Below are 12,507 nucleotides of genomic sequence, written 5' to 3'. Positions count from 1 at the left end.
TAATTTTTTTTTTTCTTTTTGAGACAGAGTCTCAAACTGTTGCCCGGGCTGGTGTGCAGTGGCGCAATCTTGGCTCACTGCAACCTCCGCCTCCCAGGTTCAGCCTCCCAAGTAGCTAGGATTACAGGTGCCCACTACCATGCCTAGTTAATTAAAAAAATTTTTTTAAAATTTTTATTTGTAGTAGAGATGGGGTTTCACTATCTTGGCCAGGCTGATCTCAAACTCCTGACCTCATGATCTACCCGGCTCGGCCTCCCAAAGTGCTGGGAATACAGGTGTGAGCCACCACACTCGGCCAAGACAATTTTTTAAAAAAATGAAAATGAAGGTTCTTTTTTTAAAAAAGCATACAACTTATACAATCCAACTCCATAATTATATAGAGACTAATATTTCCCTTACTCATTTCTGGTATAAGAAAGCACTGTAGTGGCCAGGTGTGGCTCATGCCTGTTATCCTAGCACTTTGGGAGGCCAAGGCGGGCAAATTGCCTGAGCTCAGGAGTTCGAGACGAGCCTAGGCAACATGGAGAAACCCCATCTCTACTAAAATACAAAATATGGCCAGGTGCAGTGGCTCACACCTGTAATACTAGCACTCTGTAAGGCTGAGGCAGGCAGATCACCTGAGGTCAGGAGTTCAAGACCAGCCTGGACAACATAGTGAACCCCTGTGTCTACAAAAAATACAAAAAAATTAGCCGAGTGTGGTGGCACACGCCTGTAGTCCCAGCTACTTGGGAGGCTGAGGCAGGAGAATTGCTTGAATCCTGGAGGTGAAGGTTGTAGTGTGCTGAGATCTTGTCACTGCATTCCAGCCTGGGTGACAGCAAGGCTCTGTCTCAAAAAAAAAAAAAAAAGCTGGCATGCTGGTGTGCACCTGTAGTCCCAGCTACTTGGGAGGCTGAGGCACAAGAATTGCTTGAATCTGGGCAGGTGGAAGTTGCAGTAAGCTGGGATCACACCACTGTACTCCAATCCAGCCTGGGTGATAGAGCAAGACTCTGTCTCCAAAAAAAAATAGAAAAAAAGAAAGCACTGTGGCAACTGTGACATAAAATCAAATTACACTGGTGTGGTGGTGTGCGCCTGTAGTCCCAGCTACTTGGGAGGCAGAGGTGTGAGGATCACTTGAGTCCAGGAGTTGGAGGCTGGCCTGGGCCATATAGCAAGACCAGGTCTGTGATATAAATAAATAATAAGACATAAGGCCAACATTTCAGAAAAGATATTACTTTTTGTCATTTCCAAAGACACATACTGATTGCCCCTGGAGAAGAGCTTAGGTTTTGTTTGTTTATCTTAGCAACCAGTGGCTGCTTAGGCAGAATTTAAATCTGTCCCTGACCCTCATCTCTATGTAGACTTGTGGTAGAAATCACAGAGCCCAGTCCTGGACAGCTAAGTTATTATGGAGACATCCAGATCCCCTTAGTGGAAAGAAACACTTAATGAGTAATTTAAGAAGAGTGTAATAAAGGGCCTATTACAAAGCTTTGGGTAGGTTTTAGAGAATCCAATTTTATTGGGGATAGTGCAGTATGCTGGCACTAGCAAAAGCAGGGAGTTGTTACTGCCCCTAGTTCTAAAGAGGCAAAGGAGGAATTCTCACTGGAACATGAAGAGGATGGCTATAGTAGTTTGCTAGGATTCCCATAAAGTACTACAGACTGGATGGCTTAAGCGTAGAAATTTATTTTTGCACAGTTCTGGAGGCTGGACGTCCAAGATCAAAGTTTCAGCAGGGTTGATTTCATCCTGAGGCATTTCTCCTTGACTGGTAGCTGGCTGTCTTCTCCTTCTGTCCTCACATGGTCTGTCCTCTGTGTGGACACATGTCTGTGTTCTAACCCTGGACACCAGTCCTACTGGATTAGGGCCCACACATATCACCTCTTTTTACCCTAATTACTTCTCTAAAGGTCCTATCTCCAAATACAGTCACATTCTGAGGTACTGGGAGATAGGGCTTCAACACAGGAATTTTGGGAGCACAATTCAGCCCCTAATAGTAGCTGTGTGGAGGAATGATCATGACAGGAGCTATGAACTTTGGGAGAGACTTGGAGAAACAAATGGAAGATATCCAGCTCATTGCACTACCCAGGATGTCCACCTCAGTAGCTGGGAATAATTTAGAGTGCTTGAATAATAACAATAATCACCATTTTTTATTTATTTAATTTTTTGAGACGGGGTCTTGCTCTGTCACCCAGGCTGGGGTGCAGTGGCATGATCTCAGCTCACTGCAACCTCTGCCTCCCAGGCTCAAGCAATTCTTCTGCCCCAGCCTCCTGCGTAACTGGGATTACAGGCGCCTGCCACCAAGCTCAGCTAATTTTTTTTTTTTTTTGTATTTTTAGTAGAGACAGGGTTTCACCATATTGGCCAGGCTGGTCTCATACTCCTAACCTCAAGTGATCTGCCCGCCTCAGCCTCCCAAAGTACTGGGATTACAGGCGTGAGCCATCATGCCCGGCCAATTATCACCATTTATTGAGTGCTCATTTCCTGCCTGGCATTATGATAGGCCTTTTCCATGTTAACTCATTTAAGTCCTCACAACCACCCTAGGAAGTCAGTTTATTAACCACATATTACAAGTGAAGATAAAATTTAGCGAGTTCTAGTAACATTTCCAAAGTCATGCAGGTGGGAAGTGGCAAAGCCAAGATAGAACCCAAGCTGTCCATTTCTTCTCAACCCTAACACTATATTGCTTCTCTCCCATATAATGTCAATGGATTAGCGACACAGTCACAGAAACCTACAAGAGCGTTCTCAAGAGTAGTCACTGGCCATCACACATTTGAAAACAGGAGTCATCTAAACCAAAATAACAGCCATTCCATTTTTCATGTAAAGACACATATTCTGAACTCTGTACTCTACGTATGTGATAGTTTGGCGTACACAGGGCATGGTCTCTTTCCGTAGGAAGCTTAGCATCAGGTTGAAAAGACACAGCAGACATAAATGAAATATGTCCTGAATAAATATGTTATCATATGTGTTAATTGTCCAGTATCATTAGTGGTCACAATGGGGTAGAGTTAGGTAAAGTGAGGAAGAGGAGGAGATTGGCGTGTGGGAAGGATTCACAGAGCAGGGGGGCTTGTGCTCTGCTTTTAGGATACAGGGGACACCAATGTGGGGAGTAAAGTAGACAGGATATGTGGGGAAAAGAGAGGCGAGGCTGGATCATGGATGGCACAGAAAGCCTGTTGAAGGGCTGGGACTTGACTTGATCAGTCCTAAACAGTAGAGTGACATTTATTTTTTATTTTTTATTTTTGAGACAGGGTCTTGTTGTTTTGCTCAGGCTGGAATGCAGTGGCATGGCCACAGCTCACTGCAGCCTCTACCTCCCATGCTTAACCCATCTTCCTGCCTCACCCTCCCGGGTAGCTGGGACTACAGGTTCATGTCACCATGTCTGGCTAATTTTTTGTATTTTTTGTAGAGATGGAGTCTCACCATATTTCCCAGGCTGGTCTCGAACTCTTGGGTTCAAGTGATCTGCCTGCCACAGCCTCCCAAGTGCTGGGAATACAGGCATGAGCCACCGTGCCTGGCCTGGAGTGACATTTAGGACAAGTAATCTGGGAGCAGTGCAGCTGAATCACATAACCCCTCCCCAGGGACACTCTCCCTGAGTCACCCATTCCAGTATATGATCCTTCTTCCCGTCAAGAGCACCTCGTGAATACACACATGCACACGCGCACACACACACACACGGCAGTATAAGCCTGAGCCCAAGAAGGGCCTTCTTATTTGGTTTCTTATAAAATAAAAAAGAACTGATCTTTCTCCTTTTAAAATATCCCTTCAAAAACTTGAACACTGATAGTAAATATCAGTCTTTTCAAGGCCTAAGAGTTCTACTTCTGACTTTCATCATAAACTTCTTCCCTACCATTTCAGTAATTGTTTTTGTGACTGTTCCCTGGCTCTGCTCCAAGTTTCATACAATCCTTTTGAAACATATAGATCGAAACTGGACATAATACCATAATAATGACCTCACTAATGCAAGTAAAGCACCACAATTGTATCTCAGTTACTTGTATGCCACACATCCATTAAAATGTTGTAGAATTATGTTTGCCTTTCAAATTTCTAAATTACAGATGTATAATGTATGTATATTGCTGGCTTATATCCAACTTAGTGGTATACTGTGTCACTCAGATTTTTAAAAACCTGATTATTGTGTAGCCATAGATATATTTTGATGTGTATCAGAATATCCTAATTATGGACATAATATTAACTACTTAAATGCCTACTAATGTTGAAATAGGGAATATTTTCAGAAAATTATATTTTGTTTTTTAGACCTATGTGCTCCTCCTTGCAAAAAGCATTCGTTAAGTTTTGGAGCTTGAAATGTATCTAGTATCGTGTTTTCTTCTGCTCTGCATCTTGAGAGAACCTCTCAGTAAGGGCCAGCTCCCTCATCTTTTTCTTGCAGATTGACATATTTGAGGATAGAATCCGAGGCATTGATATCATTAAATGGATGGAGCGCTACCTTAGGGATGTAAGTACATTCCAAAAATCAGAGGTTGTTTTCTGGTGAGAAAGACAATGAGCTTACGAAGTTGTTTTATGAAAGAAACCCTGGCATACCCACCTAAGTCTGAAGCTGAGAAAGCCCCAACAAAGCCTCCCTTGTTGGAAGCTGTGCAAAGACTTGGAAAGGAAGGATGGGGTCGCCCTCTTGGACATGCACAGGCAGGAAATAACGGTCAAACCAGACACAGGTGGTTGATAACAATCAGAGGAAACAATCTTTTGACGACAATAGGAAAGAAGGAAATGAAGGCGGAGAGTGGGGAGAGAGCAGCAGAATTCAATTTAATCTGAGGCCACCCCAAGTGTTTTGTAGAACTGGGCGGAAGAGGTTTCCCAGGCAGCCTTGCAGGCTGCACAGCACACCACCCCCGAGGTGCCCACGCGCAGCCCCGTGATTTGTTCTCCACTGACAGCATCTATACCGGCCACTGGGACACGTTGTGCTTTAACAAGATCGAAATTGACTGCTGCCAGCATGTCCGTGTCTGCTGCTTCTTTCGGAGGGAGCTGGTGGGGGACGGGAGTCTCAGCAGGCTGGGGTTTTGCACTTTTCCTTTTGTCTGCAGCCTGACGTTTGCTTTGTGCTGAAGGGTCTGTTCCTACCGACTGTGCTAATGTGTACACGCAGAAGACAGGGCAGTCAAGAGTGCAGTGACTGGCAGCTCAGAACCAGCTGGGGGGAGGAAGGGTGCTTCTCACCATTGGTGTCGCAGTGCCTTTTTGCCACGACGCAGACTCCCTCAGTGATTCGGGCTCTCATTAGAGGTTCATTAATGATGGTTGTGGACAATGGTAGGCAAAAGCACATCTCTTTGGGAGAGCCCCTCTCTGAACCATTTGCTCTGCATGTTCGAGGTGGGGCTGGGCTGGAGACGGAGGGAGAAGCAGAGACAAGAGTCTGCGTGAGTGGGGGCCAGTGCTTCTCTTTCTATGGAGGATGAGCCTGGCCCCCTGTCCCCAGTGTGTCAGAGAATGCCCACAGTCCTGCTGGTCAGTTTCCAGCCCGCCTTCACCAAACAGACCACACTTTACACTTCCATAAACATGCCTTTCTCCCTCTCATTAACAGAAGACCGTGATGATAATCGTAGCAATCAGCCCCAAATACAAACAGGATGTGGAAGGCGCTGAGTCGCAGCTGGACGAGGATGAGCATGGCTTACATACTAAGTACATTCATCGAATGGTGAGTGGGGAGGAGATCACAGCACCTCACTGTCCCCTGCAGATACCTTGTCCAGGGAAGTCCCATTCTTCCCCAGAGACCAACTGAAGGCAGCATGATGCTGGGTGAAGAGCACCAGGCCTGCAGTGTCAGGAGAGGGGCTGTTGTTTCTCACTCCATCTACCTCAGGGACTGTGGGCAAGGCACTGCACCTCTGGGACTCCGTTGTTCCTATCAGTTGCAAGGGGAGAGCAATCTGTGATCTCTGGGATCCAAGATTCTGGAAAGACGTGCTCTGCTGGCTTAGCTGTTTACCAGCAACTATGAAGTCCTGGGAGGCGGGAGACAGGGCAGTGAGGAGGGCTGGCTCCTGCAGCTGTATCATGTTCTGTGGCCTACCTTTTCAGAAAGGCAGGTGGCGTAGTGAAAGGGACACCTGCTGTTGCATCACGTGGGCCTGGTTAAAGTTGGCTTCCTCACGTACAGGCTGTGTGATCATGGCTCCACTGCTTAAACTCTTTGTGCCTCAATGTCCCTATTCACAAAATGGGTTGCTAAAACTTACAGGGTTGTCGTGAAGATGAAATGAAATCATGTTTTCAAAATATCTGGTGCATATCAGATGCTCAAACAAGGGAAGGGAGTGTTCTTAGCTCATGACAGGTGGAGAACTATGGGGCCTGGTTATACTCAAATCATTGGGAGACATTGATGATATTCAACTTGCTCAGCATGGGATCAAACTAGAACATTTGACGGAAACAATCACCCAGCTTTGGAACTGGCTGTCTTATGGGCTACCACTCCTCCTGCTCCCCGTGATCATAGACGCTGTGAAGACAGTTTCTGCTTGACTGGGATACATTGCTACACTTGTGATTTTCAGGCTGTCCTCTGGAGTTCCCAATGGGTGTCCATACGTGCTGGAGGAGGGGCTGGGTCTGTGCCTCCCACCCCCACCTCAGCCAGAGCTGGTTCGTACTTCTCAGGCTTGTTAGTTGACCGAGGATTCTGAGATTTTAAAAGGCTTGGAAAATCACTGGACTAGAACTGATAAGCTCCATTTCAGCTCTAACACTCCATGAGGCGGAAGGCACCTGGAATGGGCATAGAGTGTCACTAAGACAGGAAGATGGGGAGGACACAGTCAGGCTGTCTCGGGGCACACAGCTTTATCTCAGGGGAAGCAGACATAGGTCCCGGGTCTGTCCTGTGGGTCAGCAGCGTGGGAAAGGAGCAGGGTGGGTGTTCCCATCTGAGTTTTCACGGTCTCTGTCTCCCTTTCCACCAAGTGCAGACCACTCATGTGAGCTCATACCCAAGCCGAAGGAAGAACCGAGGCAAGGGGACGGGGTTAAAAAATGAGGCCAGGGAGTCAGGAGATAAGGCTCCCTCCTCTTCTGGTCTCAGCCAGTCTCGCAGCCCTTGTACAGTGCTCCGGAAAGGTATCATTTCTGGGAGTAAACTGCCTTAAAAGGTCATGGCTGGCTCTGGGTGCTGCCGGCCCCTGGTTGTCTGATGCACGACTGCATGGCCTCAAAGCGCCCGATGTCCTGTCTGCATCTCTAGCAACCTGCCAGTCCCAGAAGCTGACAGCTGGTGCGTGGGAAGGGCTCGAGGCCTCAGCCAGTTCCTAAGGAAACCTGTCTAGCTCTGTGGGTGTGTGGTGTAGCCAGGCAGTAATACACAGCGTGGCCTCAGAGCTTGTCTGACTGTACCAACTGGAACCAGACTGTCTCCAAACTTGGTTTCTTGGGCCACAATGTCTTGGGCCCTTACTCATCACAGAAGGGGTCGAAGAGGTCAGATACAGAAGTGCCTTCCTGCCTGCCTGGCTGACTTCCTGGACCCCTCTAGGCAACAGAAAACCCTGGAACAATAAGAACTTGGCCATGACAGAGGTAGTGCAGAGGTACTGATGAGTAATTGCATCATAGAGTGAATTAGTTTACAGAAACTCAGTATCTGGAAGGATGAGAGAAAATAAAAATGCACTGCTGCTGGCTGGCCCCTCCACAGGCTGGGCAGCCTAGTGCACAAGCCAAACTTCACAGTATACAGAGTCCTTCACAGTATACGGAGTCCTTCACAGTATACGGAGTCCTAGAAGTCAGACAAAACTCAGCGCTTCACTTGTAACTAACTTATGTACTCCATCCCCTTCCTTTCATGTGTACTTGGTGCTGGAGTGGTGGGTGCTTCTAGCTGCACAGTACTTGGGTCATTTTAAAATATGTTCTTGGTGTTATCTTCTGGTTTTTGGAGAGAGGTGATTCCGAGAACACACCCTGTGGAGGATTTGTGTGTGTTGTGTGATCGTGTATGTGTGTTTGTGTATGCGAGTATGTGAGAGTGTGTGTTTATGAGGGGTTTCTATGGTGATTTCAATAACGGCCATCACCACTGTCACTTTCTTCTCTGTTCTGTTATTTCCATGCACAATGAAAACTTCTCAGTTACAAAAATGAATTGGAAGATGAAATGGTTGGAAATACATAATTCCTCGTCTCCTTCTCATCAGATGACCAAAAGCTTTGTGCTGGTCACAGGATTTGGAAGACTCTAACTCCTATTGAAAATTCTGATTTTTTGAGAGAGCTCTTGGTAGCTAAATCCTCTTGGGCTACCGCAGTGTCAGAGCATATTGGAACTGGTGTGAGGAACCTAAAGCCTGGCAGACGGAGCTCTTCACAGTTGACAGCCCCTCTCTGCCAAGCCCATCTTGTGCTCCAGCCACAGTGCATTAGTAGCTGGTCCCAACCACATCAACACACTTTCACACCTCCAGACATTTGCTCATGCTGTTGCTTCTGCTATGAAGGTCCTTCTCCTTGCCTCTATTCTCCCTACTTGACCAAAATATTTTCTTTCAGTGCCCAAATGAACCCTCTTTTGTAATTGTCCTTCCAGTCTCCGATGTAGAATGGATGGCCCCCACTCTGGGCTTCTGGAGCAGTTGTTCATACTTTTCACCCTGCACTTTGGTTGGTAATTTCCCTTTCTGCCTGCCCACTAGACTGCTGGCTTTGTGAAGATAGGGACTGTATCTGTGGTGTTCTGCTAAGCTGGCTCTCCTGATTTATAGCACTTACCTACCTCCATGGTATAAATACTCTCCAATACCATCGCCAGTTTCAAGCTATCAGTGTAAATTCACTGAACACAGAATTAGGAAGAGATGCACACAACCAGCTTTTGTGAGCTGCTGCAAGCCAGTTCCAGCATACCCTGGAGGTGTATCCTAATCCTTCAAACCCAAAGTCGGACATAGAATGTGACTTCTAATAGGCCGCCAATAATCGACTGATGAGTGAATGGAATAGATGTGTAATGGGGAGGCCTTAAAATGCTAAGTGTGTGGCACTCAAGTATGGAATCAGAAGAAAAATGCCATGGGACGTGCGTGATTATGGGTACCATTAACTCCTCACCCTCATTCCTGAAATTAAACCTTCACATTTATTTGGTTTCAGATGCAGATTGAGTTCATAAAACAAGGAAGCATGAATTTCAGATTCATCCCTGTGCTCTTCCCAAATGCTAAGAAGGTAAACAAACAAAGAAACAAAATCCTCATAATTCAATCTTTGGTTTTCTTTGCCATCTGGGATTTTAAGTGGAAAACATTGTCCATTGTTTTTTTCTTTCTTTTCTTTTTTCTCTTTTTGATATGGAGTCTCGATGTGTTGCCCAGCCTGGAGTGCAATGGCACGACCTTGGCTCACTGCAACCTCTGCCTCCTGGGTTCAAGTGATTCTCCTTCTTCAGCTTCCCAAGTAGCTGGGATTACAGGTCCCCGCCATCACGCCTGGCTAATTTTTGTATTTTTAGTAGAGATGGGGTTTCACCATGTTAGCCAGGCTGGTCTTGAACTCCTGACCTCAGGTGATCTGCCTGCCTCAGCCTCCCAAAGTGCTGGGATTACAGGCGTGAAACACCGTGTCTGCCGTCGATTCTTTATCAATCCTTAAAGATAACAATGTTACCAGAAGGCTCAACAAGTTGTACCACTCAGTTTAGCAGCATGAATCTGAAAGGTTTTAAAGCTATCTGATAGGATCACTGCTGTCCTAATTGTTCAAAGAACCACTGCACACAAAGTTTCTGTTTTAACTCGAGAGAAAAAGAGAAGGTTCATGTGATACTTCTTATCTCTTGTACATCAAAGTTAAGATGTGTATGGTTTTTGCTGGCTGTTCCAGGGAGGCATTTCACTGCACATAATTCAGCTCTCAAAGCTAATGATTACAGGAATTAAATCTACAGTTACCAGAGTGAACTTTGCTATGATTCATATGAGGCTTTTCACACCAGAAGGGTCTGCCAGTAAGTTTGGAGAATGGGGGCAAAACCATCTGAGGCCACATTCCAGGTTTGGGAAAGGGAAGGCGGCGGTGGAGTAAACATGCTGAGAATCAGACCACAGCACCCTCAACTCAGACCCTGTTTCACCCTGGAGGGATCCTCAGATATCAAGACTGCACTGAGACCTCTGCCCTGGATGAGGGAGGCTCCAGTTTATGGGAATGGGACACTCAGGCTGTATGATGCACAGTCTGTACAATGGCACACCTTTCTATCCTCCCTGCGCTGCCTTTGCCCAGAGTTTCACTGCTCTCACTTACCTTTGAGTCTCCTTACTGGTCTCATCTCCACTTTGACCTTGTGCTAGCCATCCTCTGCTCTGCCATCAAAGACGAACATCCAAAATGTAGGTCTGATCTGTTTCTTGGTAGCTTAAAAATTGTGTGCTGTTTTCCCATTGACTACAAGATCATATCCACCTTTCTTAGCATGAGCTATGAGACCTCTCAGAAGAGGACTGTGTCCCCTTGCGTAGATCTCTCTCATCATTCTCTGTACATGCTCTGTGCTCTGGTCACCCTGGACCACTTCAGCATGCTCTCACACATGCTGTGTTCTTTTGTATCTCTGTGCCTTTGCCTTTTCTGTTCCATCTGCTTGTGATGCCCTTCCCTAACTCGCCTGCCTAGTGAACTCTTACTTACCCTTATATCACCCAATCTCTCTAGCCTCCCCAACACCTCTTTTGCTTGTTTGTTTGTTTGTTTGTTTGTTTTGAGACGGGGTCTTGCTCTGTCCTCAGGCTGGAGTGCAGTGGTGTGACCTTGGCTCACTGTAACCTCCGCCTCCCGGATTCAAGCGACTCTCCTCTCACACAGCCTCTCAAGTAGCTGGGACTACAGGGACATGCCACTACGCCCAGCTAATTTTTGTGTTTTTCGTGGAGACAGGGTTTCACCATGTTGGACAGGATGGTCTTGTTCTCTTGACCTTGTGATCCACCCGCCTAGGCCTCCCAAAGTGTTTCTTTCTTTCTTTTTTTTTTTTTTTTTGAGAAAGGGTCTTGCTCTGTCACCCAGGCTGGAGTGCAATGGTGCAATCTTGGCTCACTGCAACCTCCACCTCCCAGGTTCAAGCAATTCTCCTGCCTCAGCCTCCCAAGTAGCTGGGGTTATAGGCGCTCGCCACCATGCCTGGCTAATTTTTGTATGTTTAGTAGAGACAGGGTTTCACCATGTTGGCCAGGCTGGTCTTGAACTCCTGATCTCAGGTAATCCGCTTTCCTTAGCCTCCCAAGTGCTTGGATTACAGGCGTGAGCCACTGCGCCCTGCCCTGACACCTCTTTACCTCCATGCTGATATATTTCATTGTCCTTTTCTTAAGAGCGCTTAATTCTAGCACCTTGGATCAATGGTATGTGTTTGGGTTGAGGGTACTGGGAATAATTGTTTAGAATTATTGGAGCATGGTGGTATAAAAAATAGACCAAATTTTCATTGGTTTTGTTATTATTTTTAAATGTCCTTCAGAGAATGCCCATATTGCCTGAGCTCAGCACAGGCCGCTCTCACCACCTGTCCCCTTGGTACACTATTGACTAGAAAATCGTTTGTTGACGTTTTGCTTTCATCCTAAGATTTGAAGTCCTCAAGGCAGTCCCTGCGTCCTTTTCATTTGGGCATCCTCAGTACTCAGCATGATGCCTGCCATGCAGCAGGTGCTGCTTCTAAGCACATCCTACAGTACCTAGAGGAGTCCCGCCCTATAGTCCCTGGGAGTTAGACTCAAAAGCAAAGGCCTTACCGAGGCCTACAGGGTGCTATCCGATACAGCCCCTTCTACTTCCTCCGCACGTACTCACTCTGCTCTACTCACCGTAGCCTTGTTGCTTGTGACCAGGCCCAACACACTCCCTCCACAGGGCCTTCGCACTGGCTCTTCTAGCTGCCTGGACCCAGACAACCACAGAGCTTGCTTCTTCCACTCTTTTAGGTCTTTGCTCGTTTTCTCAGTGAGACCTCTCCTAAGCACCCTATTTAAAACTGCAAATCTTTCACCCTTGCCCCAGCACTCCCTGTCCCCTTTCTTGTTTAAGTCTTCTCCACAGCATGCGTCACCATTGAACACACTATCCATTTTACTTATGATCTGCCTCTCCCCACCAGAATATCCACTCCATGAGGGCAGTCTGACACTGCACCCCCAGGATCCCTGGCTAACAGTTTCTGCCTCTGCCTGATCACTGAGGTCTGATGGGCTCCCTCTACTGCAGGCCAGACCTGGGGCTGCAGTGAAAGGGCAATTAATTGATTTAAGCCTACAGCCCTGGCATACTTCTTCTGAAGTCACAGGGGAATTCACATCACTCTGTGTGACCTCTGTCCTACCCCTTTTATGTGAGGGTGGTGAAAAGCACGTTGAAATGCAAAGGGTAGGTAGCCTGGGAGACTGA

At 46.7% G+C, this 12,507-nt stretch overlaps 2 protein-coding genes across 9 annotated transcripts in view; one reads left to right on the top strand and one right to left on the bottom strand.

Moving 5' to 3' along the window:
• Window positions 1-12,507, bottom strand: part of LOC105492085 (spidroin-1-like) — a 115,554-nt gene that overhangs the window by 30,338 nt on the left and 72,709 nt on the right. The gene's annotated exons all lie outside the window — the stretch shown is intronic.
• Window positions 1-12,507, top strand: part of LOC105492086 (TRAF3 interacting protein 2) — a 48,341-nt gene that overhangs the window by 34,476 nt on the left and 1,358 nt on the right. For 2 of the 4 annotated variants that reach the window (XM_011758970.3, XM_011758971.3), the window contains 3 exons: window positions 4,481-4,549; window positions 5,654-5,770; window positions 9,223-9,297. In XM_011758970.3, coding sequence (XP_011757272.2) covers window positions 4,481-4,549; window positions 5,654-5,770; window positions 9,223-9,297 — 261 coding nt within the window. The other 2 variants (XM_011758973.2, XM_011758972.2) reach the window with 2 other exon arrangements.

This window comes from Macaca nemestrina, chromosome 5, assembly GCF_043159975.1.
Source record: "Macaca nemestrina isolate mMacNem1 chromosome 5, mMacNem.hap1, whole genome shotgun sequence".
In the NCBI taxonomy this organism is placed as follows: Eukaryota; Metazoa; Chordata; class Mammalia; order Primates; family Cercopithecidae; genus Macaca; species Macaca nemestrina.
This window is presented reverse-complemented; position numbering and strand designations above follow the sequence as displayed.